This window comes from Cervus elaphus, chromosome 30 (assembly GCF_910594005.1).
Source record: "Cervus elaphus chromosome 30, mCerEla1.1, whole genome shotgun sequence".
In the NCBI taxonomy this organism is placed as follows: domain Eukaryota; kingdom Metazoa; phylum Chordata; class Mammalia; order Artiodactyla; family Cervidae; genus Cervus; species Cervus elaphus.
In genome coordinates this window covers 31,005,927-31,031,874 of record NC_057844.1, presented here as the reverse complement: position 1 = coordinate 31,031,874, position 25,948 = coordinate 31,005,927, and the positions used below count along the sequence as shown (strand labels likewise).

The following is a 25,948-nucleotide window of genomic DNA, read 5'->3' as shown; positions in this document are numbered from 1 at the left end:
GAGCCATAGAACCCCCAAGAGGAGGAAAACAATAGAAATGCTCACCTGAAAAGTGTATGTTAGAGATCAGAAACTGAAGATTCGAGAGGAAGCCAGGACCTTGGGAAGGAGAGAAGCAATTTGGAGTGTATGTGGAACATCTTGTGGAGCAAGAGTGTTACTGTGTGCGAAGTTTTTCACAAAGATAATCAAGGATAACTTACTGCTGTCCACCTGAGCCAGTCACTTGACCAAGGTCCCCTCTCCTCCCCCACACTCCTCTTCCCTCCTCAGGTCCCCCATGGAGGGTTCCCACTAAGGAGAAGTTGGCAATTAGACTTTACTTGATAATAGCGATCTATCTCTATGGAGTTGGTTGTAAACAAAAGGATCTTGAGTTGAAGAGCATCTTCTTATAGGGCATATATTAAAACTTGCCAATTTTAACTGTTTAACTGTTTTTAACTGTTAAAACACCAAAAAAAGAAAAAAAAAAGAGGTAGAAGCTGTTTTCTTTGATCATAGTGAAATAGATAGCTTAAATATGTCCTTTCAAGTGACTCGGGTCCAAATCAATAATCAGGTCCTAGACAGAATAATCACAATGGGGTCTTGTCAAACGGTGTGTGTGATGGTAAACCGGTGGTTCACAAAGACATGGAACAAACCTGGGACATCATAGCAGGAAGGGCTGGATATATTATGGGAATGCAAAAGTTGCAGAAAATTTTAAGATAAAAGACAATACTGCAATTAAATGCAGGCTTTTCGTTGGCCACACTGGCCACACCCCAGAACCCTGAGTGCCAACAGAAGCTCTCCAGTAGAAAGTTTTGAGAGCTCTGCTCTCTGGAAACATAAGGAGATCACACTCAGCCCAGCCTTCTGGGTCCTCATTTTCCTTACTTCTCTCTCAGTGGGCAAGTCTGATACTCTATGTCTTCATAGATGTTGAGAAAACACTATTTCCAAGTAAATATATGAGCCACAATGCAAAGTATGCAGGTAAGATACCAGACTCCCTTTCTTTCACATGAAACATCTAGAACAACAACCACAGCTAACAAAGAGTAATTGACACATTGGTACCCTGGTTTGGTGTGGTCCGACCCAGCCAGGGGTGTGGCTACTGACAGGAGGGAGGTGAGGTTTTGTGGAAGAGAACAGAGCAGCTCAATGCTGGCGAGATAAAATGTTAGGGCTGTCTCCTAAACATCTTCCCAGCTGTCTTTGGCATTTTTTTTTCTTTCTTCTTGGATCCATGGATTGCCCAGTGTCCCAGACCCACTTTCTTCCCTATGGAGAACCTTGCCAAGGCTCCCATAACACTCTGCCATCACACACTCTACACAGACACCTGCAGGGGTGCCCTGTTGCCTCTTAAGTCTTACTTAAGATCCCACAGTTTCGGGCAACTTACCTTCTTATCTTTCTGGGGCTTCCCAGGTGGTGCTAGCGGTAAAGAACCTGCCTGCCAATGCAGGTGACATAAGAGACGCAGGTTCAAACTCTGGGAAGGGAAGATCCTCTGGAGGAGGAAATGGCAAATCACTCCAGTATTCTTGCTTGGAGAATTCCATGGACAGAGAAGCCTGGTAGGCTATAGTCCGTAGGGTCGCATAGAGTTGGACATGGCTAAGTGACTTTGCATGCACATGTCTTCTAGTGCTTCTTTTTTTAACCTTAATCAGACCAGGCTCTGTGCCAGCTCTTCGCTGCTTTCTCAGATTTCCGTGCACTGTGCTTCCTCCCTGGGATCTCCCCTTGCTTCTACAAACCCCAACCAGCATGTCCTTCAGCATCTGGGGCTCATTCTTCAAAGCTCAGTGTATCTCGTCACGGAAGCCTCTAGGATCCTCCCTTTGCTCCATCATGCACGCTCTGTAGCTCTAAGACAGCTGTCACCATTTATGTACATGTCTTTGCTCCTCTACTGGATGGTATCACCTTGAGGGTAAGGACTGTGTCTTACCCATCTTTGCATTTTCTATGCTACATAAGTACTCATAGGGGTTTCCCAGGTGGCACAGTGGTAAAGAACCCACCTGCCAATGCAGGAGACCCAAGTGATGTGAGTTCGATCCATGGATCAGGAAGATCGCTTGGAGAAAGAAATAGCAACCCACTCTAGCATTCTTGCCTGGAGAATTCCATGGACAGAGGAGCCTGGTGGGCTAGAGTCCATGGAGTCGCAGAGTCAGACATGACTGAGCACACATGCACCTCTACATATTAGAGCTCGGTGTGTTGACCTTTGCCTTGGGTAAGTTACTATGTCTCTCTGAGCCTTGATGCCCTTATCTGTAAAGTGGGGCTATCAGTAATGTGTCCTTCACAGGGATGAGTGTCAGGATGAAGTGAACTCATGCAAGTAAAGTGCTTATGCAAAGATTGGCACATAGTATGCGTTCCTTGCTACTACTATCAATATTATGTCAATTGTACCTTATTCATTTCATACTAAAATGGTCTCTTTTTGGTGGCTGGGATATCTCCCATCTTCCTTATTTAATGACAAAAACAGTGCTTACTAGGTTTTGGGGTTCTCACCCCTGCCTGTGTACCAGCATCACCTGGAGAGCCTTTTGAAAGTTCTGACGCCTGGCTTCTACCTTCCAGAAACTCTCCTTCAGTGGGTGTGTCCAACATCAGTCATTTTTTATTCCCCGAGTGTTTCTCAAGTAGGGCTGAGATAATGAACCCCTGAAAATCATTACAGAGTTTACCATTTCCGTCACAGGTCTCTTCAGCCCTGTGTCTAGAGCAAAGAGTTGGAGTCTGGGGGGCACCAATCTCCAGACAACTGCATGGTTAACACCAAGGGATGTATATTTCTCTTCATTCTAGAGATCTTCCACTGTTTCATTCTGTAAAAGCTCTCATGATGACTCAGCATTTTAATACTTTTTGGTGTCCCTGTTCCATTCCCAAGAGCCAAGTGCTGGCTCAGGGTAACTTAGTGCATAAAATGCTAGGTGATAATAAGACAAGGTAGTAAGACATAGGGGCTTCCCTGAAGGGGCTCAGTGGGTAAAGAATCCACCCACAATGCAGGAGATACAGGAGACCTGGGTTTGATCCCTGGGTCAGGAAGATCTCCTGGAGGAGGAAATGGCAACCCACTCCAGTATTCTTGCCTGGAGAATCCCATGGACAGAGGAGCCTGGCGGGTTACAGTCCATGGGGTCCCATGGACAGAGGAGGCTGGCGGGCTAGAGTCCATGGGGTCCCAAACAGTCAGACACAACTGAGCATGCACACACACACACACACACACACACACACAGCACACAGTGATACACGAGAGAGGAGGAGGGAAACACGAAATCCTTCCAACCCTCCAGCTCCCATTTTCCCTCTTGAGCTTGTTATGAGTGATGGGCTCTGTCCCAGAAGCCAGGAGTGGGCAGGGCCTCAGAGAGGGTATGGGAGGCCACAGTCTGCCTGTCTGTGCCCCGTGAGCAGACGCTGCTGGACAATTGGGCTATTATAGCAATGAGCAGAGAGTAATGACTGATAGATGCAGATTCCTGTTTCTCGCCCTCTAGCCTTTTAAAAACCCTTTGTTCAGTAATTAAATGTATAAACCTTGTAGTTCTCACTGGGCATTGGATTTCAACAGGAATTTGGCCAAAATCAAGACTGGAGAAGCGGCCCCGCCGTGACCACCTGGGCATTCTTAGGCAGCCTGGTCCTGCTGACTCAATCCTCTCTTTGAACTGCAGGACTTATGTAACTTTAGTCTAAGAGTCCAACCCAGGGGTTCTATTGCCAAGACTGAGAGAGAGAAAAAAAAAAGTTGATTAAATTCAAGACATGGCAGATAATGCCAAAAGACAGAGGAAATGTGATCTCCGAGGAGGGAGAGAGAAACATGTGTGTTTTGGAGATAGGAGTGTCGGGCAAATGGACGCTGAAGGTCAGATGACTTCTGCAAAGCAACTGCTCTGAGGAATTTATACTGGTCCCCTGGTACCACTAGGGGTAGTTCTGGAGGGTGGCTGGTGGTGGCTGATGTTTTGCCAATGGACCCAGAATGTGACTTGAAAACCTGCGTGGAAGCCCATGAAATGTTCAGGTGCTTCTGAAGACAGGCCCCATTCTGGGACTTAGGCAGAGGACCACAGCACTCCACCCCCACCCCCAAGAAGACCCACACACCAGATCACACTTGGAGCTGATACCACAAGTCCCAAATGCCCTGGGCCTTAGTCCAGACATCTTCAAGTTGGATGGGACCTTGGACATAATTTTTTACAGGTCGGCAAAGTAACACCTGCAGAGGTGAAGTAAATTACCCAGATCACATATCTGCTTGTGGCAAAGACGGGACCACAGCCTGAAATTGCCAGCAGCCCTGAACCTGCTCATTCTGGTGCCAAGCTGGGTGGTGGGCACAAGGGGGCTGGAGAAAGAGACAGTTCCTGGGCCGGGCACCCCCTCCCTGGCTCTTGCATTCTGGGAGGACACTTTTGAAAATTCTGTCCGGGCGCTAACTGCACAAACAAAACAGAAGAGCAAGTGGAGGAGACGCAGGGAACCAGCCAGGAAGGACATGCTTAAAGCATGAAGTCACCAGCTCCGAGGGCAAACCACCCATGGAAAGAAGGTTCTTGTGCTGAGCGCCTCCGACATGGCTCTCCGAGGCTTCGAGGAGCAGCAGAGAAAATGCGAAGAATCTACAAAATGTTCTGCAGCTCTGCTCAGCTCTTGAAACTCAAATATTTGTTTTCTATCAGGAAGTGGCTCAGAGGACGGGCACAGTCTCACAAAGTGCGTGATCCGGGCACCAGCCAGGCGCCCCAGCGGGGTTCAGGATGTCTTAGCCACGCCTCCAGTCAACACCTTTCGACAACAACTGCACCTGAGTCAGAGCTAAAGCCCTTCCTGGGCTTAGTCCGACCCTCCAGTTCACTCCCTTCGCCTCCAGAGTCCAGAGCAGTCCGGCGCCCCCTGCTGGTGACCTATCTTGCTTCTCTTCTGATGGATTTAGGAACTGGACTGCCTTTCCCAGCAGTGAGTCTAAGACTTTCTGTTCCCTATTTTATAAGACGCTTCTCTCTGCTTAAAATGCCCAGTGCCTGGTGATGCTGTGTCTTTTGTGCTTAAAGGGAGAAGGAAATTCATTGGGAAGTAGTCGGGGGTGGATGACCACATCCTTCCCTCGCATCCTGGATGTCACTGGGAAGGATGAATTCCTGGCTGGAGGCAAGTGAGCTCCACGCCATCACCTCTGAGCACATTAGAGCCTTAAGCCAGTATGCTCCCCACACAGCTGAGACTTGGGCAGGTTTGCCAGCTGTCTCATCAGATGGAATGCAAACAAACAGAGATGGGTGAGCCTGGCTTGCTCCTGGCGCTCCCTCTCAGCTCTTCCAGGGGAGAACTCAGGGCCGGTGAGGGCTGCCCTCCACCCAGCAGGGCTCCCTGGTGGTGCCTGTCTTCAGGGAAGAAGAACCTCAAGGCCCCTGAACTCCCCCCAGGCCACTCCTTTAAGCCTGCAATTCCTGCTGTGCTGTGCATGCGTGCGTACTCAGTGCTGTCCGACTCTTTGTGACCCCATGGGCTGTAGCCCACCAGGCTCCTCTGTCCATGGGATTTCCCAGACAAGAATACCGGAGTGGGTTGCCATTTCCTCCTCCAGAGGATCTTCCAGGCTCAGGGACTGAACCTGAATCTCCTGCGTCTCCTGCTTGGCAGGCAGATTCTTTACCACTGAGCCATCTGGGGAGCTGAAATTCCTGCTACAGGAGGGAAAAAAGAAAAAAAAAAAAAAGGCTTTCACTTCACAACTGAAAAATAAGACTTAAAGGTCCATACCCCTTTAATGAAAAAACTCTCAAGCCCATCCAAATTGGAACTCACTGATTTAAAATCTTTTTTTACTCAGATTGAAAAGAAAAAAAGAAGTATATAAGAGCTGGACATAAACTCTGGCTATTTCATAATTTTGCCCAGGGCTTACCCTTTTTGCATTAAAAAAAATCTATTCACCACACGGACGGGGGCGGGGGGTGGTGGGTGTAGATTTTCCCGTCTTCTCTCTGTATTGTCTGTCATCTTCCTCAGCTATGCCATGTGACTTTCTCAGAATTACTGCTGAGTTGTCTATGAGCTCAGCTCTCCAGTGGGCACTCTTATACTGAGCAAATACTGATGAGCTTTAAAGCAGCCCCTCATTTGTGAGACAGTGGAGATGTAGCAGTCAAGCCCAACATTCTCCTTTTACAGGCAAAGAAGTCCTTGCTGCTGGGGTGAGAGGCTGGCAGGACTCAGACCAGACCATAGTCGGTTTTGCTCGGGGATCTCATCCGGGTTTCACAACTCCTCTGGTTCTCCCGGAAGCCAGTGACAAGATTGCACCTCCAAACTCTGCTTTGTCTCAGGATTCTTAGGACGAGTCAAAAGGCTTCCTTTCAAGCTTTCTGTGCAATGGAAACCCTACTTGACTAATTCAAAACCACCTCTCTGGAAATCTCAAATCTTTGGCACTAATTCAACATAGAGAATTATGTTGCATAATAATTATTATTTTCCCCTCCATAAAGTAGGAGAACTCAAGTGATATAGGTGAGTCACACACTGATACTCGATGAAGGCGACCTTCTATCACGATCGGAGAACCAAGACCCGGCGTGGCAGGTTTACATTGATAACTAATTCCTGTCCTTAGGTTCTGCCTGCAGAGAGACCTTGGTGCAAGGCGTTGTTTATACTCTAGCTTCGTGTATGGGATAGGATGGGGAGGAGGACATGGGTTCTGTCTTAGAAAGTGTGTGTTAGGTTGGTGGATGGTCTGGAGGAGGGGACTAGAGGGAAAGAGTGTACACACACACACATGCACGCACACCTGTGGTTGCCACAGGCCTAATGTTTGTTCCCATTGGCTGGCTCAGCAGAAAATTTGGCTGAGTTGCAAGACTTATGTTTTGAAGTCTGGTGTCATAAAAAGCAAATACATTTTTCAGGTTCGGGAACACACCAGCCCAGAAGAGCCAAGGGAAGAGGGAGAAAAGATTTCTTTTTTCCCTCCAGTAATAACTTTTAAAGTCAGAGCTGAAATTCACCTGGGAACCCTGGTGATGCTGACTTACCCTGATGGTTCTCTACGCCCAGTGGCCAAGTCTCCAGCCCTGGAGACACACTCTCAGCTGGTAGCTGTGATGTCACTTTTTGTTTTCAACACATGTTCCGAATTACCCTAGGACTGACCAAGCAGGATTGGGTTGAGAGCAAAAATCTCTAATCTGACAGTCACCATGATATCAGGAACATTTAGAAAAGCCACAGCTCAGGACTGGTTCCTGACTTGATGGAATAATTGCGCTTGCTTCTGATGATAAGTAATCGGTAGGTGGCAGCTGTGGGTGATGGGAATAATTCAGGAACTAACCAGGAAGCCTCAGATCTGGAAGAAGGAAGAAGCAAAGTCAAGGTTTTCTTCAATGTTTTCACAGTTTCTTTAGATTGTAATACAGCTTAAATCCCCAAAGTGTAACCAAGGACACTGCCATAGGAAATTAATTTGATATTGGCCAATTTAAACAGAAAGACAGAATGGATTCACAAGCTGAAGAACCACAGATGGAATCAGATTTGATTATTTCTGACTTAAGAAAACAAATTTTGAGAGAAGAATATAGTTTGATTGTGAAATTAGAGCTGTATCAATCAGATAGGTATCGAAAGACTTAGAGAAAGGTTGTACTTTTTAGAAACAGACTTCTAGGATCATATTTTAAAGCCTCTGGGCTTGGTTCAGTGTTGTCAATGGGTTTAAAGAACTTCCTTTTTAAAATTCTTGAAACAACATTAAATTTTTTAACCTTTTTTTTTGGTAAGAAGCCATGGTGACTTTGTAGGAAAAAGAGAAGGGGTGATCACAACATCAGACCAAATCACCACTGTTGAGTTGAATTTTGAACTTCCAGCTCAGAACAGGTCTGAATTTGCTTTGCCATTTCCTCAGGCTCCAAACAGGGGGGACTCCTTCTTGGGGGTGGGGTCACAGAGATTAGAGATATTTGTTACCTCAAGTCCCTTCAGGTTGGGCTACTCTGTAGAAAAGGTCTCATTTAGTGTAATCCCTAGAGAATAATCACCATTTGGTTATTAAACTCATTTTCTTTTGGCCAGATACCCCCCAAATGCTTCAACATCACAAGTAGATTGAAAAATGAGAATGTGGAGAAGGAATCAGGGCCTAATATTTCTACACTTTTATGGAATTTTCTTCTTCAACAATTGGACTTCCCTGGGAGCCTGGTGGTTAAGACCCCACACTTCCATTGCAGGAGACATAAGTTCAGTTCCTGGTCAGGGAGCTAAGATCCCCAGTGGTGTTCAAAAGAAACCCAAAAAGGTTCTGGTTCATACCAGTAGATCATTCTCTGGGATTACATTACATCTAAAATAATAAACTACATTTATTTTTTTAAAAGAATTAAGAATATTGTCTACTTTCCTGGGAAATGGGGTTGTGTTGAGAATCAGCTCATAGTGAAAAGTGGTGAACATTGTCATCAACCCTGTATCATGGGTGCAGAGGCCTAGACCTGAGCATAGGAACTCAAATAAGGAGCCTAGCAAACGATGGACCCTGAATGCATGAGGTGGGCAGGGAAATAAGAATCAGATGTTTAGGAGAACTGTTTAGATTTTATCCTTATATTTTCTTAGGTATTCAATCCAGTCTATCCAAAAGGAACCATGCAAATAAATTTTTTTTTCCATAAAGAATTCGATTAGAGATGTGTGTTAGTAGCTCAGTCGTGTCGACTCTTTGCAACACCATGGACTGTAGCCCGCCAGGCTCCTCTGTCCCTGGGATTCTCCAGGCAACAATATTGGAGTGGGTTGCCATTCCCTTCTTCAGGGAATCTTCCTGACCCAGGGGTTGAACCTAGGTCTCCTGCTTGGCAGGCTGATTCTTTACCACTGAGCCACCTGGAAAACCCTGATTCGAGATAACCATTTTTTAATTTCCAAAGCTATTTTTCTAACCCGATATAACCAGAAACCTTTTAAAATTGAGAATGTTGAGTTTGTTGGGGATGACAAGGTTGGAAAGCATTAGATAAAGCACCCCTTCACACCTGCCAAGGGACAAATTTCTGTTGTGTAATAATAGTTTTCGCATTCCTCGGATGGATGCACTCAGTCCAACTACAGGGCACCTGCCAAGCTCAGCTGCAAAGTGGGGAGGAGAAGGGACCCATAGGCACACTAGCTCTGTCTTAGCCTGACTTCCCTAGAAAGCAGAGCCTGGTGTAAAAGCACATACTCAACTACTCCACTAGGAAGCACCATCCCAAGGAGAGAAGAGTCAGTTATCAGTTATGGCAGGGTGGGGTGGTTTGTGTATACATGCATCTCCAGAAACACAAAGCTTCCGTCTTCAACTATGGAACCATGCAACAACCACACAGGACACTCCATACCCCAAATCCATCCTGGTTAGCATTGCTTTCTGCCATTTCTGCCTTCACTAAGCTGCAAGAACTCTTGCCACATCCTAGGCATCTTTTGCAAAGGAGGTTGATTATCAGTGATAGCAGAGTGCAAAGAAAACCATCGATCTTGAGCTTCCAACGTACGATGCGGTTTGTTCTTTCTGAGAAGATAGATCCTACTTGGGCCCGGAGGTCCTGTGCTCCACAGCCTTGTCTCCCTCACTCAGGACTGGTTCTGTCCAGCTGCCTCCCTGAATCTGAGCATATGATTGGCCACTGTGTGTTATAAAAGAGGCGCAGTCTGGACTCACCTGTACGCTAAGTTCTGTCACACTTTCAGCCTGAGTCAGCCATGGAATGGGTTTGGGTGGAAGTGTCTCTCCCAGCACCAAGGGACCATAGTGACTCAAAGGTGGCCACAGTGCAGATTGGACGTCTGGGTTTCTTTGGAAGTGAACGTGAGTTTTAAGGCCAAGTTTCCAGTGTGTTCCAGCACAGGGACGACTGAGCAGAGGAATGTTCCTGAACCAGGGGGAGAGGGTGGCTCTGGGAACTGCAGGTTCTGATGGTTCAGGAAGGGGCGAGTCTGATGAGAACCTCAGGGGAGCGGCATGGTCCTTTTTAGCCCCTTGGCTCCCTGGGGAACCTTGGCCTTGCCCACTGGGAGGCTGCAGTCTCTCCAGCCTGGAGCCTGAGATGGCAGGCTCCTTCCACCCCCAGGGTGCTGTGTCGGGAATGTTTGCCGAGTACACAGGGGTTCCTCTGATGAAAGGTGCACCCCGAGTACAAAGTGTTATTGTTCTGTCTTACACAACGCAGCTGAAAACAGGAGCATGCCATTCTGCTGCAGGGCGGGATGTCTCTGCAGCGTTTGCCTGGGAGGAACGTGTGCCCAGTGACTGGAGGAGACGCAGTGGCCAGCATGCAGCAGGGTGGCCTGAGAACAGGTGAGGAGAGAGAGGCATGGGGGGCTCCTGGTGGGGCTCCCCCAGGTGACGGGGTGAGATGTGAGGCTTGAGCCACAGCCAGGGAGCCCTGCTGCGAAGCTCACGTGCCCCCAGGTGCCACCAGCCTGGCCAGGGATAGGGCAGGGATCAAATACTGCCGACTACAGGGCACCTGCCAAGCTCAGCTGCAAAGCATGGGGAGGCAGAGCCAGGATCTGAGGGTGCCCCAGTTTGGAGGTGCCACTCAACGTCAGCAGGCGGGAGTCTCCTTTGGGGTTTATTTCCCAAAGCCCCAGGACAGGTGGTGGTGCTCTACCCGACCAGCTGTGCCCTGGCTATTCTTCACCAAGTGGGAGATCGAGCACTGAGATCAGAGCATCCCCACTGGGGCCCCGTGGTCCCCAAACCACACGCCCTGAGCCTGAGCACGTGTGGCCCTGCCCTGCTGCTCTCCGGGCTCCCTCTTTGGACCCACAGCTGATGGTCTAGGTGTTCCGCAGTGTCGGCTCTGATGTGTTAAAAATAAAACCAAGAAACAACAGGGTTTCTAATTATTGTGCTGACAAATGAGTCTCGCAGCAGTTTCCCAACGATCAGCTAATGAGCTCTCATTGGAGCCTTTGGGCCAGACCTCGGTGCGGCAGAGACACAGAGCAGGTGCCTCCTCCGAGCAGCCTGTTTGGGGATCTGATCACATCTTCACTCTGGTGCAGCGTCCCTGCCTAGGGAAGCCCCGGCACAGTGGGTTGGGGGGCACCTCCAGGCTGAGAGCACCAGCTGCGTCAAGGTCAAGGTTGGAGGTGAGGCCTTGGGACCTTCCTACATTGGCTTCTGGCCCCCGTGAGACGTTCTCATCAGGATGGCGGAAGCTCTGAAGGGTGCTCGGCTCAAGGTGCCTTGCGCATGGTCTCTGCCTTCTCTTAACACCGTGCTGGTGACGTCAGGGGTTGTTCAGGGCTGTGAAGCAAACTTGTCAGGGTTTGGCCAGTTTTTTATGGCCAAGTTGAGTGCTGGCTTTCATAAACTGTTGAAAAGGAAGGGAGGGTGTCTTTTCACCTTGCTTATAGTTCCCTTTGTTGTGCAGAAGCTTTTAAGTTTAATTAGGTCCCATTTGTTTATTTTTGCTTTTATTTCCAATATTCTGGGAGGTGGGTCATAGAGGATCTTGCTATGATTTATGTCGAAGAGTGTTTTGCCTATGTTCTCCTCTAGGCGTTTTATAGTTTCTGGTCTTACATTTAGATCTTTAATCCATTTTGAGTTTATTTTTGTGTATGGTGTTAGAAAGTGTTCTAGTTTCATTCTTTTACAAGTGGTTGACCAGTTTTCCCAGCACCACTTGTTAAAGAGGTTGTCTTTTTTCCATTGTATATTCTTGCCTCGTTTGTTGAAGATAAGGTGTCCATAGGTATGTGGATTTATCTCAAGATGAAAAGACAGCCTTCAGAATGGGAGAAAATAATAGCAAATGAAGAAACAGACAAAGGATTAATCTCAAAAATATACAAGCAACTCCTGCAACTCAATTCCAGAAAAATAAATGACCCAATCAAAAAATGGGTCAAAGATCTAAACAGACATTTCTCCAAAGAAGACATACAGATGGCTAACAAACACATGAAAAGATACTCAACATCACTCATTATCAGAAAAATGCAAATCAAAACCTCAGTGAGGTACCATTACACGCCAGTCAGGATGGCTGCTATCCAAAAGTCTACAAGCAATAAATGCTGGAGAGGGTTTTGGAGAAAAGGGAACCTCTTACACTGTTGATGGGGATGCAAACTAGTACAGCCACTGTGGAGAAGAGTGTGGAGATTTCTTAAAAAACTGGAAATAGAACTGCCATATGACCCAGCAATCCCACTCCTGGGCATACACACAGAGGAAATCAGAACTGAAAGAGACACGTGTACCCCAGTGTTCAGCGCAACACTGTTTATAATAGCCAGGATATGGAAGCAATCTAGATGCTCATCAGCAGATGAATGGATAAGAAAGCTGTGGTACATATACACAATGGAATATTACTCAGCCATTAAAAAGAATACATTTGAATCTATTCTAATGAGATGGATAAAACTGGAGCCCATTATACAGAGTGAAATAAGCCAGAAAGATAAACACCAATACAGTATACTAACGCATATATATGGAATTTAGAAAGATGGTAACAATAACCCTATATGCAAGACAGAAAAAGAGACACAGAGGTATAGAACAGACTTTTGGACTCTATGGGAGAAGGCGAGGGTGGGATGATTTGAAAGAACAGCATCAAAACATGTATATTATCAAGTGTGAAACAGATCTCCAGTCCAGGTTGGATGCACCCAGAGGGATGGGATGGGGAGGGAGGGAGGTGGAGGGGTTCAGGATGGGGAACACATGTAAATCCATGGCTGATTCATGTCAATGTATGGCAAAAACCACTACAATATTGTAAAGTAATTAATTGTAAACTAATAAAAATAAATGAGGAAAAAAAAGAAAAGGAAGGGAGGGGAAGAGCTCAGTTTCCCAGTAGAGTAAGATGACATCTGTGGCTGATAACTGCACTCCTTACCCCTAACTGCCTGGTCCACTCACGGCCTCCTGGATAAAAGGATCAAGGAGTGACCAGAAGCCACATCAGGAGCTGGGGTACTCCCCAGCTGGGGAGCTGGGATCCCCCAAGCCCAGCCGAGAAGCTCAAAGGACCGTTGGTGAAGTCCTGCTCCTCCCTCCTCATCAGTCCCCTCTCAGAAACCCCAGTGCCATGAGGGCAAAGATGCTGGGTCCAGGGCCCAGGATGAAGCCCAAGCCCAGAAGATCTCTGCTGTTATGAGCTGGAAGAATGACTGAGTCAGGCGTTCTTCTCTTAGTTTCTTTCACTTTCATGGGCCCTCGAGACCTCCCAGTCTACTCCAGCCCCTTCCCTGCTCACCGTGGTTCTCTCTTCTTAGCATTCTTGCTCCCTTTCTGTCCAGATTTTAATTAATTATTGGTCTCCAGCCAACAGAGTTAGCCCTCTCCTACCGTGCTCAAGGCAAACCCACTAACAAGGTCAAACTTTGCTCAAATGAAATAGAGAAGCGTAGCTTTTCTTCTCTTTTCTCTGCCCTCCCCGCCATTTAAAAACCATTATCTGGGAAATTTTCAAACAAACAGGAAACTAGAAAGACTAGAGTCATGACACGCCCTGCCCAACCCCCACCATCATAAACTCAACCTTCATCAACATTTTGCCAATCTTGTTTCACCTCTCCCCTGCCCTTTTGGTTTGGGGAAATATTTAGTCCTCTTTTTAAAAAAAAAAATATATATATATCTTCTTCCTGGAAACTTTTTTATTTTATTTTTATCTGAATTTCTTTCTTTTTTTCTTTTTGGCCATACCATGCAGCTTGTGGGATCTTAGCTCCCCGACCAGGGATCGAACCTGTTGCCCCCTGCAGTGGAAGTGCAGAGTCTTAACCACTGGACCACCAGGAAAGTCTCATTCCTCTAACTCTCTGAGCGCATTTGGAGAGGTTCCCTTACCTTCATGCCCACTGTTAACACGTCAGCTCCGTCACGATGGGGCACATACTTGCTCCATTATGTTCGTGTCACATATCACTCAGTCTTATTTCTGTGTTGAGAGCTGTTTGAATTATGCAGCATTTACAGCATTAAGTGCTGTTATTTAGAATCCAATTTGGCTCACTTTAGATGAGCAATAGGGTCTATATTTTTTCTCCTTTCCCATTTTCCTTCTTAAGCTGAAAATTAGATTTGCCCAACACCATCCCCCACCCCAACCCCATCCCATAGGGTGTTGCTTTTTCTTCCGTTCTTTTTGTCTAAGTGCATCCTGAAGCATTTCACCAGCATGCTTTATTATTTAACCACACGTCACCTGCCCAGGAGACATTCTGAATATTGACAGCAGTAATGAAATAGCCCAGGTCCTGACCAACCCTTTTCTGTGGGGTGTTCATGTGCTGAGACAGACCTACTAGGCTTTGTCAGCACCGATCTCTGTCTCCTTCACGGCCAGAGGGGCAGAGGCAGATGGAAAGACAGCTGGGGAGAAAGGACACCCTGGCAACATCTAGGTCTGACTACACTTGGACTTGACAATTATTCCTGTTACACACACACACACACACATATATACACACACACACACATACACACACACACATATACACACACATATATACATACATACAGTGTATACATAAACACAGATGCATTCTATCTATCTATGAATTTGTTGGTGTTGCTACTAAGTCGCTTCAGTCATGTCTGACTTTGTGACCCCGTGGACTGTAGCCCACCAGGCTCCTTTGTCTGTGGAATGTTCCAGGTAAGAATGCTGGAGTGGGTTGCCATTTCCTCCTCCAGGGAATCTTCCCAACCCAGGAATCAAACCTGTGGCTCCTGCATTGCAGGCAGATTCTTTACCGCTGAGCCACCGGGGAAGCCCGTGATTCTAGCTACATTTTATTTCTAACATTGTATACAAGCTCAGTCCTGGGATTTTTTTTTTTTCTCAAATGTACTGTTGTTTATTTTATTACTATTATTATTTTTGGAATATAGCTGATTGACAGTGTTGTGTCTGGGAAGCCTTTGTTGGCCTTTTTCTTGTAGGCAGAGAACAAGGTTGATCCATGGCAAGTGCATGTAGCATTACCTGTGGGTTCCATGTGCCCCTTCCCCTACAGCTCACCAGATCCAGGAGCAGATGGGGTTGGGGGTGGCACCCAGGGGGTCCTCCTCCTTCTTAATCAGAACCACATCACCCTAACTGTCAGTCCTCAGCCCAGATGCCCTGTGTTCCATGAATTCGGATCAGCACAAAAGCCACATCAGCAAGTGGGTCCCGGCGTCCATTTTCCCTCTAATTAGCCAGCCGCGCACAGCCAGGGAATGTTTCCCGAGTTCCTCCTGGCTATGCCCAGACCTTCACCACCATCCCGAATACCCGTAAATGTGGATAATGCTAGGATCAGGAGCTAGTTGCCAGGGCCAGAGGACACAAAGGCACCAAGGGGCCGAGCCAGGCCTGTCCTCCCCTCGGTCCTCTCTTCAATGGCCCTACTTCCTTGAGTTTCCCTTCCCTCCAGCTGGTGGAGGTTTGTGAAGACACCCTAGTTGGGCCCAGACCTCAGCCCACCCACTCCCTCCCGTTGTCTCAGCTCCTCTCCGGGGCCTCCTCACCTGTGCTGGGTGTTTAGATCCCCAAGTCATAAACACAGGGCTGCTCTGATGCAGTGGTTTCTATGACAACACAAGTTGACATTCATCGGTCAACTCTGCCCAGGTATCCTGCCTTTCCTCATCATAATAGCTGACATTTTTTTTTTTTTTTTGCGTGCTTGTGTGCATGCATGCTCAGTCACTCAGTTGTGTCCGATGCTTTGATTGAACCTGAGTCTCCTGCATCTCTTGCTTTGGCAGGAGGATTCTTTACCACTGCGCCACGTGGGAAGCCCTGTTTCAGGTACTTTATCTGTATTAACTCACAACAACCCTATGAGGTAGATACTACGGTTGTCCCCATTTTACAGGTGAGGAAACTGAGGCACAAAGAGGTTCAGCCATTCGCCCAAAGTCATACAGCTAATAATTGACAGAGAGGGGATTCAAATCTGAGATTCAAATCTGACTTAAGAACACAAATTTCCTTAAAAGTAAACCTGAGACTAAGTAGAATTATATATGACATGGAAATAATTGAATAAGGTTCTTGGCTCAGAAGATGGCATGTTGATGCTTTTCTTCTCCCCCTTGTCTTTTTCTGTTTTTTTTTTTTTTTCTTATTACAGGATTGTTCACACCATCACCATGTCGAGAGTAAATAGACGGTGAATCTTCAGATAACATGGTAATGGAGGTGACAGTTTGGTTAAGCTTGTTTGCTGTGACCTACTTATGTCAGATATGCAGGCATAGGTCTGGTTGATAATCTTGCTTAAGTCCTGTAAATAAAGACTGCTGAAATCATCCAGCCTTTTTGTAACTGTTGTAGAGATACTACGTGCAAAGTTTCTAGAAAGAGAGGACCTATCTTTAGGGATTTGATGATCAACTAAAATCATCAGGGAAAGTAACTAAAAGGGAAATAGATCTGTGACTATGAATTGGGTGTACAAAAAAATATATGAAAATATCTGCAAACTCCCCACAATGGAAGAGGCATTGTGAGTGGAAAGGGGCCTCCTTCCTACCTTTACAGTAGCTCAGAGGATGTTGCATCATAGGAGAAATTCATTAAAGACGGAATTGCAGAGGAATGTCTGATACAGAGCCTTGTGATCTGGGAGTTTTCAGGGAGTGTCCAGTAAATCAGCGAAGGATAAGGCACAGATGAAGGCTGGGGCTTTAAGGGAGGATCAGGATGGGAGAGCTAGAAGGAAACTGGGTGAGACTTCACCCAGACACACATGGCCACCGCCTCCGCTGTTCTTCCAAGATGCTCTGGGCATAAAATGAGGACAGAGACCACGTCTGTCCCCTTTGGTACTGTCTAGCTACAGTACCTAGCACGTAGGTGGTACTCAATATTCATTTGTTGGGGGGAAAAATCAATGAATAAATAAATGAAGATGGTGACTGAATTCTCTGTTAAGTCAGTCGGGTGTAGGAAACTTGAAGAGCCATCTACCCCTCTCCCATCTAATTCCCCTAAATGTCTGGCCAACATCTCCATCTTCCTTCATTGCATTACTCAGGTCTCCCGGCATGGCCTTCTTCACCAACAGAGACACCCTTCAGGCGTCACCCGCGGGGTTATTCAGTGTCGCCAGCTGCCTCGGCTAGAGGGAAGACATAACCTCCAAACAGCGGTTGCCCTCACTCACAAGCATTGCAGCGTCTCTGCTGCATCCTCTTGAGGCCTGTGGGCTCCGTCCGGACCCTCCTGAGAAAACCTTTGGTGGGGGTGGGGGAGGTGGGACAGTTTGGATCATGGCATTGAGCCAAGGCGGTACTGGCAAGAAGATGGGCACAGGGGCTTCCCTGGCAGTCCAGTGGTTAAGACTCCAAGCTTCCAGTGCAGGGGGCACAGGTTCAGTCCCTGGTCAGGGAACGAAGATCCCACCTGGGATTTGGGAGGGACATTGCATGGCCAAAAATTTAAAAATAAATAAATAAAATAAAAGGAATAGGAGTCGAGGTTGCCAGACAGCGAGCCCCCAAGAACAGTAAAAAGAAGAAGATGGGCACGCAGTCGTTTCTGGTTCTGCTGTTAGCACACTCTGGGCTCTGGGACAAGCTCCCTCAGTCCTGTCTACCACAGGCCCTTCACCATAGGACAGGGGTGACAGAAGGAGAAGCTCTTTGAAAAGTTTAGTGTTCTCCTTAAAAGTGCTCTCTAGCCAGTGAAATTTTCCTAGAGACAAGTCTTAGTTTTCCTATAACTCTCTCCTTCTTAAAGCGTTTATTATTATTATTTTTTAATGTGTGTGTGGGGAAACCTGTGTACTCTTTCCACTTCCACCATTTCCTAGTCAGGATTTTTTTTTTTAAAGCAGCATCTCCTCTGAATTTCTCAGCAACCATACTTTACCCTGTAGGTGGTTCTCAATTCAGAGTTGAAATTCATAAGCAAACTGATTTTTCTGAGCCTCATGGTGGCTCACACATTCAAAAAAACTCCATGTGTCTGTCTTCTTGTCACTGTGAACTCTCCTCTTTCTCATCAATCTCTGAACGAATCTCTCAGCAGCTCCTCCCCACAATGAGCGCTTCCAAATCAGTGTGAAACCCTTAATTTAATTAACACCATCACAGTTTCTCAACAAGGGTAAATGAGATCAACTACACTTACACCAGAAAGGAAGGAAATTAATTTTCCTCCATTGGGGGGAAAAAAAAAAGAAAGAAAGCTTTGCAAACTCAGCAAATTCACCATTGTCTTAGTGGGAATCACAGAAGATCCTGAATCCAGGGGTCAGCAGGTCACGCATCCTGGGTGGGTTTCAAAATAACTCCAGAAATACTGACAGCAACAACTGAAAAGAGACCCCAGGGGAAAGATATTCCTTAAGTAAAGGAAAAGGATGGGGTTGTGAAAAGAGGGAATTAACATCACTATCAGAAGTGAGGTTTGATGCTGTAATCTGCACGTAAATAAAGCATACTCAGAGCTCCTCTCTCACCAGTTTGAAGACTTCTGGTCAATGTGTTGTTTAAATCATGATCAGAAGGAGATACCTATCATTTTCTATTTTCTAGAACCAGATTTTTAGGGGGTAAAAGGGAAGGGATCCAGCACTTAGGAGAGATTTACTGTAAAATATAAAATAAGATGATTAAGACAGAATGGATCATGTCTAGTAACCCTCAGCGTGCTCTAGGACCAAAATGGGCCAATTCATGTGAAAGCTGGCTGGAGACGAGCAGGTAAAAATCTGGGTGAAAGAGGCATGGGGTCCATCCCTGACCAGTGCTGGGAAATATGCCAACTGCATCGTGTTTTCTGTGGAAGAAACACCCTGCCGTGATGCTAGAATGCAGTAGGAAACAGCTGTATTCGAGAGAAGGAGAAACAGTCATCTTGTTATGCTTCCCTGTTAGACTCTCAGGCAGACACATGCCATCTTGATTACTGTGCTTTTCAAAAGATACAGAAAAGCTTGAGACAATCCAGGAAGAGTGACCCAGGGGAAAAGATAGAAAGTGTGATGGGAAAGAGGTCCTAGAAGGGAAGGTGAAAGGATCAGGACCACCAACCTAAAGAGGAAAGAGCAAGTGGTGAGGAAACACTGTTTTCAAACATGACAGATGTTTGGCAGAAGGATACTGATCCTATGTTACCTGAGTATGTGGAGGCCAGGACCGAAAATGCAGATGGAAATCAGAGCAGCAAATAAATCGTCTGATGGCTTTCTGGCTTCTGCCAGAAAGACCAAGGCCAAGGCCAAGCTCCCTCACAGTGACGCAGGGTCCCATCTGGTGTCTCTCCTGCCAGTCACTGCGAACCCACGCTGGACACGTCATCTGCCCCTGCTTTGAATGTCTTTCACACGTTTTCACTAGTAGCGACAACTGGGAATCTCTTCTGGGTGGTACCCTCTCCTCTATCCGTCTCCCAGGAGCTCTCAACACAGCACTGGACCAGAGTTTGAACCCAATTAAAGGTTGTTAAATCAATGAAGAATTGAAGGAGGGAATTCTTAATGCCAAGAACAAAGACTAGGAAAGAGATGTCTAATATGAAAATTGGTTTTTTAAGATTCTTTTTTTTTTTATGTGGACCATTTCTTTAAGTCTCTATCGAAGTCGTTACTCTATTGTTTTATGTTTGGCTTTTTTTTTTTTTTGGCCGCAAAGCATGTGGGATCTTAGTTCCCTAACCAGGAATTGAACCCATACTCCCCTGCGTTAGAAGACAACGCCCTAACCACTGGGCAACCAGGGAAGGCCCTAAGAAGGAATTCTAAAGTGAGATGCTGTCTGTTGTATTCTAGAAATTCCCCTTCATCCCCCCGAACTCAGTCTTCAGTAAAATCTACAGTGCTCACTACTACTTTGTCAAGTGGGTTTTCATTTTGGGGACACACTTCAGGGCCTAATCCTGCTTCAAGGTGGATCAAGAGTGAACTTCTAGAAATTCAGCATCTGGGTAACACTGGAAAACCCATTACACCTTCTCTGAGGAAATCCTGCTGTTTATGTCTAGATTCTAACCCCTCAACAGGAAATTTTGAATCTCATGTTCCTGCTGATACAAAAAAGGGTTGAGCAGAAAATTAAATTCTATCTAGTATGGATCTAGATTCTAACCCCTCAATAGGAATTTTCTTGATGTCGTGTTCCTGCTGGTACAAAAAAGGGTTCAGCAGAAAATTAAATTCTACCTACTATAGCTCTTTTCCTGTAGTAGGTTTATAATACATTCTTGAGATCTTATGGTAATTAAACAGCATGCCTATTCTAGGGCAGTAGGAACTTAATCAGCTTCCCATGTGGCTCAGTGGTGAAGAATCTGCCTGTCGATGAGGAGACTCAGAAGACTTGGGCTTCATCCCTGGGTGGGAAGATCCCCTGGAAGAGGAAATGGCAACCCACTCTAGCATTTTTCCCCAGGAAATTCTATGGACAGAGGAGCCTGGTGGGCTACTTTGCAAGGAGTTAGACACGACTGACTGAGTATTCACTCAAAAACTCAGTTACAGTGAGCCTTCTGCATCTTTGGGTTCCACATGCAAAAATTCAAGCACCAGCAGATAGAAAATATTTTTTAAAATTCCAGAAAGCGCCAAGAAACAAAATTTGACTTTGCTGTGCGCTGACAACTATTTATACAGCATCTACAATGCATGAGGTTTTGCAAGTCACCTAGGGATAACTTAAAGTCTGTGGGAGGACACAGATACTGTGTCATTTTACGTAAAGGTCTTGAGCATCCGTGGATTTGGGTATCCCCAGGGGTCCTGGAACCAATCCCCTGAGGAGGCAGAGGGACAGCAGCATTCTCTCACACTGACCACCCATGTGTTGGCCCACCTCCGGTCACCTGTCTGGATTTTTTATTTAGAATATATTGTCCTGGGGGGCATACAGCTTCCTTGGAAGGGGAGGATGGAGCATCTCCTAGAGCTATTCAGCACCTCCGCTTGAACTTCACAAAGACCTGCAGGGAAGACAGTGCCTGCAACTGGCCCCTCTGCCACTGGCCAACTCTTTCGGGTCAACTCCAATATTTTTCTGGAACTATGTTGTATTCTGTGAGGCTGGGAAGGATTGTGAGAAATCACCCAGTTCGTGCTTCTCCGGCTGGGCAGAATGGAACTCAGCCTTTACAGACAGCTGGGTGGTTCTCTATAAATTTCCACGTGCTCCTTCTACGTCTTACATTTTTGTTTCCAAACCGTGTTCTCTCCAAAGCAAGCCTTCACTGTGTTTACTTGAAGACACATTAGAGCACATGGTTTCCCATAGTACCTCTTACCGCTTTGTCAAAATTATGCAAACTAAGAATAACCCCAATCTGGTTGGGGTTGTTTGGGATTGAGAAGTAATTAGATTATAATGTGTTAACCTGTATGCTAATATTTGTCCCCAAAGATAAAGAGATCTGAAAATGCTAATGTGAGATCCTTTCAGGAAAAGAAGATTATGAGCTGGGAGGTCAGAGGTCAGGGGAGGAGGAGTGGGGAGGGGAGCCCAAAGGGCCAGGGAAACCATTTGAGGGTTTGGGTTTGTTTGCTTCTTTTTTTAAAAAAATTTTTTTTGTTTAAATTGAAGTCTAATTAATTTACAATATTATGATAGTTTCATGTGTACAACAAAGTGATTCGGGTATATATATTATATATATATGTGTATGTATATATATATATATACATATATATATACACACATCTTCAAATCATGATGACTGCGTGTTATAGTTATGAGCAGAAAAGATTAAGAGGATGACGGAAAGAAATGTGATGAGGGACTGAGAGCAGAGCAGATATGGGAAAGGTGGAGAGGGCCCCGGGTGGTGCTAGTGGTAAGGAACCTGCCTGCCAATTCAGGAGACGCAAGAGATTCGGGTTCAAGCCCTGGGTCGGGAAGATGTCCTGGAGGAGGAAACGGCAACCCACTCCAGTATTCTTGCCTGGAAAATTCCACGGACAGAGGAGCCAGGCAGGCTACAGTCCATGGACTCACAAAGAGTCAGACATGACTGGGTGACTAACGTGTGTGTGTGTGTGTGTGAGCACTAAGTCACTTCAGTAGTGTCTGACTCTTTGTGATCCCATGGACTGTAGCCCACCAGGCTCCTCTGTCCATGGGATTCTCCAGGCAAGAATACTGGAGTGGGTTGCCATGCCCTTCTCCAGGAGATCTTCCCAACCCAGGGATCGAACCCAGGTCTCCCACATTGCAGGCAGATTCTTTACCATTTGAGCTAATGGGGAAGCCCAGAAGTACTTTAAGTCTGGTGCATTTAATTGCACTGATGTATTGAAAACGTGGCAGAAATGTTGGGAAACCTCTGAAGTCCTGCTAATTGGATTGCAGCTAGCACCCTGCTTCCTCCTCTGAAACTGGGTCTAAAACTGGTAAAGTAAAATTGCCAGCAATCACAGATAATGTGCCACGTGGGTGTCCGTGATCAATGCTCAGCGTCCTCCCCTGGGGCGAGGTTTCCAGATGCCTTTCAACAAAGGGAACCGGCTGTTCCCAGGTTGTTGGTCACACGTCTTTTTAATCAGTTGTGGACACAGATGTTTCCCCAATTTTGTTCTGACATGAACTTACTTCTCTAATCAATGGCGCTCAGCATATGAATTCAGGAGACAGATTTCCTTACCCAGTAGTGTTCTCTCCCTACTTTCTGTTTCATCGACTCAGTGTGAATCACCCTGAAAAAGACCACCTCCAAAGCTCTGAAAGTGCTCCTCAAATAATTTCACCCTGACAGTTTCTCTTGGTTGCAAACAAACACTATCCCCAGTGAGGTGCTATTGGTGGGCAAAACGCTGCTGGTGTTAAACCTGGTGTTAAACGCTACTCTCCGTCAACAGTGAGCCATCTGTCCTCAAGAAACCCGTTGCCCTTCCCTGGCTTCAGCTGGCTTGTCCATAAAAGGATGGCTGAGCATAGTGTATTCTGAGGTCCCCTCTGGTTGAGCTCCCAGGTTGAAGATATATACTCGGTGTCTGGGAAGTAACAGAAAGGCCGCCCCTTTCCTGCCTGAAAACCCTGCGGGATGCTCTTGGCTTCAGAGTTTGTTGTTTCTCTCTCCTCTCCTCTCTCCTTTTCCTTTCTTTTGGCTTCGCCGGCCCTTCATTGCAGCTCATGGGCTCCACTAGTTGCACTGCATGGGCTTAATTGCCCTCTGGCATGTGGGATCTTAGTTCCCCAACCAGCGATCCAACCTGCGTCCCCTGCATTAGAAGGTAGGTTCTTAACCACTGGACCACCAGGGAAGTCCCTCTCCTCTCTTTTCTGCCTGGTAAAACCCCACTCCTGCTTCAGTGTCCAGCAAGTCGCAGGAAGCTGCTGAGGGAAAGCGACCTTCCTGTTCTTACCTTCCAATTCTCCATCAGGAGGACAGCTCAGAGGGGCGCTGCACACACAGGCAGGAAACAGAAACACAGAGGTGGTGATGCACAGAAATTCCCAAAGGCTCTAGGGACTGGTTTGAGAGCTAAGGAAAGTCTGAGGCTGGGAGAAAGTGACGGCTGTTGTTTCCAGTTGCTGGGTTAAGTGTCTAGTGTTCTCTGCTTGGTTGTTACCCGGAGCTCTGTAGTTACAGCCCTTCTCTCATGATGCCCTGTCTCTACCCGCCTGATCATGTGCAGGAGCCCTTGACTTTGAGCACCCCAAATAGTCCTGTGGATTTCTCTATGTTTGACAATACACTTGGGACTGGCCATTGGTGTGTGTCCACCCCACCTGGCCCTATAAGCCTCAGGATTGGTGGTTTATGACCACAGGATATAGGGGTGTTTTCAATGCAAGACGAACCTATTTCAGTGGATCCTAGATCTAGAGATACAGGCTCTAACTATTAAATAAAGGGAGATGCTGGATCCCACACCCCGGCTCTCCCCCTGTTCCTGTAATTCCTTTGCTCTTATGTCCTAAAGGGAGCAGATCTGGGTTCCTGGGAGGGGAAACTTTCTCTCTGTGTCTCTATCTTTCTTTCTTTCTCCCTCTCTTAAACTCTGTATGGATGCACCTCGCCACTCCTCCCTGCATAATCCAATCTCATGCATAATGTTTTTTTTTTCCAGTTCCTCTTAAAGATGTACTCAGCGACTGAAAATAAACACCTACAATTTGCTGCAAGTTTTCAGACTTCTTTAGCTCCCAAGCAGACACAGGAGCCTTCGGGAATCTGCATGTGGCCGCCCTGCTGGTTCCCACAGCCTCACTCTCTCCACCCGCCACCCCCAGAGGTGAACACTCCACTCCGCGGTGTGTGAAATATTCGGGTCTCTCCTTCCCTTGTTACACGCTGCTGCCCTGCTGTGTGTCATTTAGCTGGGCGGCTTAGCATCTATCTGCCCAAAAGTGGACAAGATCAAGGAGAAAAGGGAGCCCTCAAGGCCAGGGCCTCCCTATCCCAACTCATAAAAATGCATCCCTGTTGGAGGATTTTGAAAGTAATAACACAAATATGATGCTGTGGGCTCATTTTTTTATTTCAATAACCTGTATAAGAGTGTTTCAGGGTAGTCCAGAAAAAGAGCATCTGTTCATATGTTCTATTTCCTAATGAAAGGAGCCTTGTGAATAAAGAAAACCAGGGGAAATCTGTCGATGTGAGAATGCCTCCTCCTTTTGTATATGGCATGATGCTCAGTGCAGGGCTGAGCAGAGAGCTGTCGCTCACTAAACACCTCCTGCGTTTTGGGGAAGAGTGTCTCATGAAAAGTACATTTTTATCTCATCACTTACACGTGGAATCTAAAATATGACACAAATGAACTTATTTACAAAACAGAAACAGACTCACAGGCATAGAAAACAAACTTACGGTTATCAAAGGGGAAAGTGGATGTCGTGCCCGACTCATTGCAATCCCATGGCTCCTCTGTCCATGGGATTCTCCAGGCAAGGATACTGGAGTGGGTTGCCATTTCCTTCTCCAGTGAGGGGATGGAGGACGGATAAATTAGGAATCTGGGATTAGCAGATACAAACTACTATATATAAAATAGAAAAACGACACTGTCCTATTGTATTGCACAGGGAAATATATTCAACATCCTATAATAAACCATAATGGAAAAAGAAAAAAAAAGGATATGTCATATAAAATGCATAGAATTTGGCCAAAACTATAATGAGAAGAATATTCTTAGCCCCGGTTTTCTTATTAAATGGAAAGATGAAAATAAAATAATCATTAACTTTTTGAAAACTGTATTTTATCTCAGCTCCTACTCTGAAAATGACAGCTCTTTTCTTCTATTTTTTAAAAGCACTTTAAATGTGCTTTTAAACACACCTGTGTGTCAAATTCTGTGGTAAGCACAGAACAGGCAGAATTGGTTTATTCTTCACAGCAGACTTGGGAGACATCACCTTTTACAGGTAGAGAAAACAAGGCCCAGAGGGCATAAGTGGGTGATCGCCACGTCCTAGCTAGTAAGTGGCTCGGCTGGGATTTGAACCCAAGTCTAATTGACTGGAAGTGTGTACTTTTAACCACTATAAACAATGTCTTGTCAGAACATGAGTTATCTGGGGTTAACAGAGTGGGCGATGAGCTGTTTTGAAACACACAGGAGTCCAAACACTCTTCCTTGTCTTGCCTTCCTGGCATCTTTGGTTGGCATGCCTTAATCATTCCCATGGCATTTCAGGGGCACTGAAGGGGAGGAGGCTGTGTTACATTTTTATTAAACTCATTGCTTTCTTATTAGTAAGAGATACTGAGCCACACCCAGAGTGAGCTCTAAGTTCATGATTCACTATTTCCTGATCTCACAACTGTCTTCTGGACCCTCAGGTTCAGGAAAATTTCATAGAAGAGGAAATTAAGCTCACTTCATCCATCCCAAGTGGTCAAGATATAGAGAATTCCCATTCCAGGGTTTGGAAGAGCCTGGATAGCTACAGTAAAATGAAAACTCATTTCCTGTT

General features: G+C 46.1%; 1 protein-coding gene across 9 annotated transcripts; it reads left to right on the top strand.

Moving 5' to 3' along the window:
• The first annotated feature begins 4,511 nt into the window (after window positions 1–4,511).
• Window positions 4,512–24,612, top strand: LOC122687014. Of its 9 annotated transcripts, XR_006338984.1 has the most exons (5): window positions 4,512–4,995; window positions 10,251–10,378; window positions 15,812–15,854; window positions 16,180–16,247; window positions 17,086–19,874. XR_006338984.1 is itself a non-coding variant. In XM_043892434.1 (4 exons), the coding sequence occupies exons 1-4, from the start codon at window positions 4,546–4,548 to the stop codon at window positions 16,220–16,222; spliced, it is 633 nt and encodes a 210-aa protein (XP_043748369.1). In that variant the 5' UTR covers window positions 4,512–4,545; the 3' UTR covers window positions 16,223–16,351. The 9 variants fall into 9 exon arrangements, 2 of the variants coding, with proteins under 2 accessions (XP_043748369.1, XP_043748368.1); XR_006338983.1 differs by lacking the exon at window positions 15,812–15,854; XM_043892434.1 differs by lacking the exon at window positions 17,086–19,874 and having other exon boundaries at window positions 10,282–10,378; window positions 16,180–16,351.
• Window positions 24,613–25,948: the final 1,336 nt, after the last annotated feature.

Excerpts from the sequence above, each read along its gene's own strand:
- LOC122687014 (XM_043892433.1), top strand. The coding sequence starts at position 4,546 with ATGAAGTCACCAGCTCCGAGGGCAAACCACCCATGGAAAGAAGGTTCT. Across the intron at positions 4,996-10,250 it reads CTGGACTGCCTTTCCCAGCA|CTGAAAACAGGAGCATGCCA; the intron begins GTGAGTCTAAGA and ends TACACAACGCAG. Across the intron at positions 10,379-15,811 it reads GCAGGGTGGCCTGAGAACAG|GAGGATTCTTTACCACTGCG; the intron begins GTGAGGAGAGAG and ends TTGCTTTGGCAG.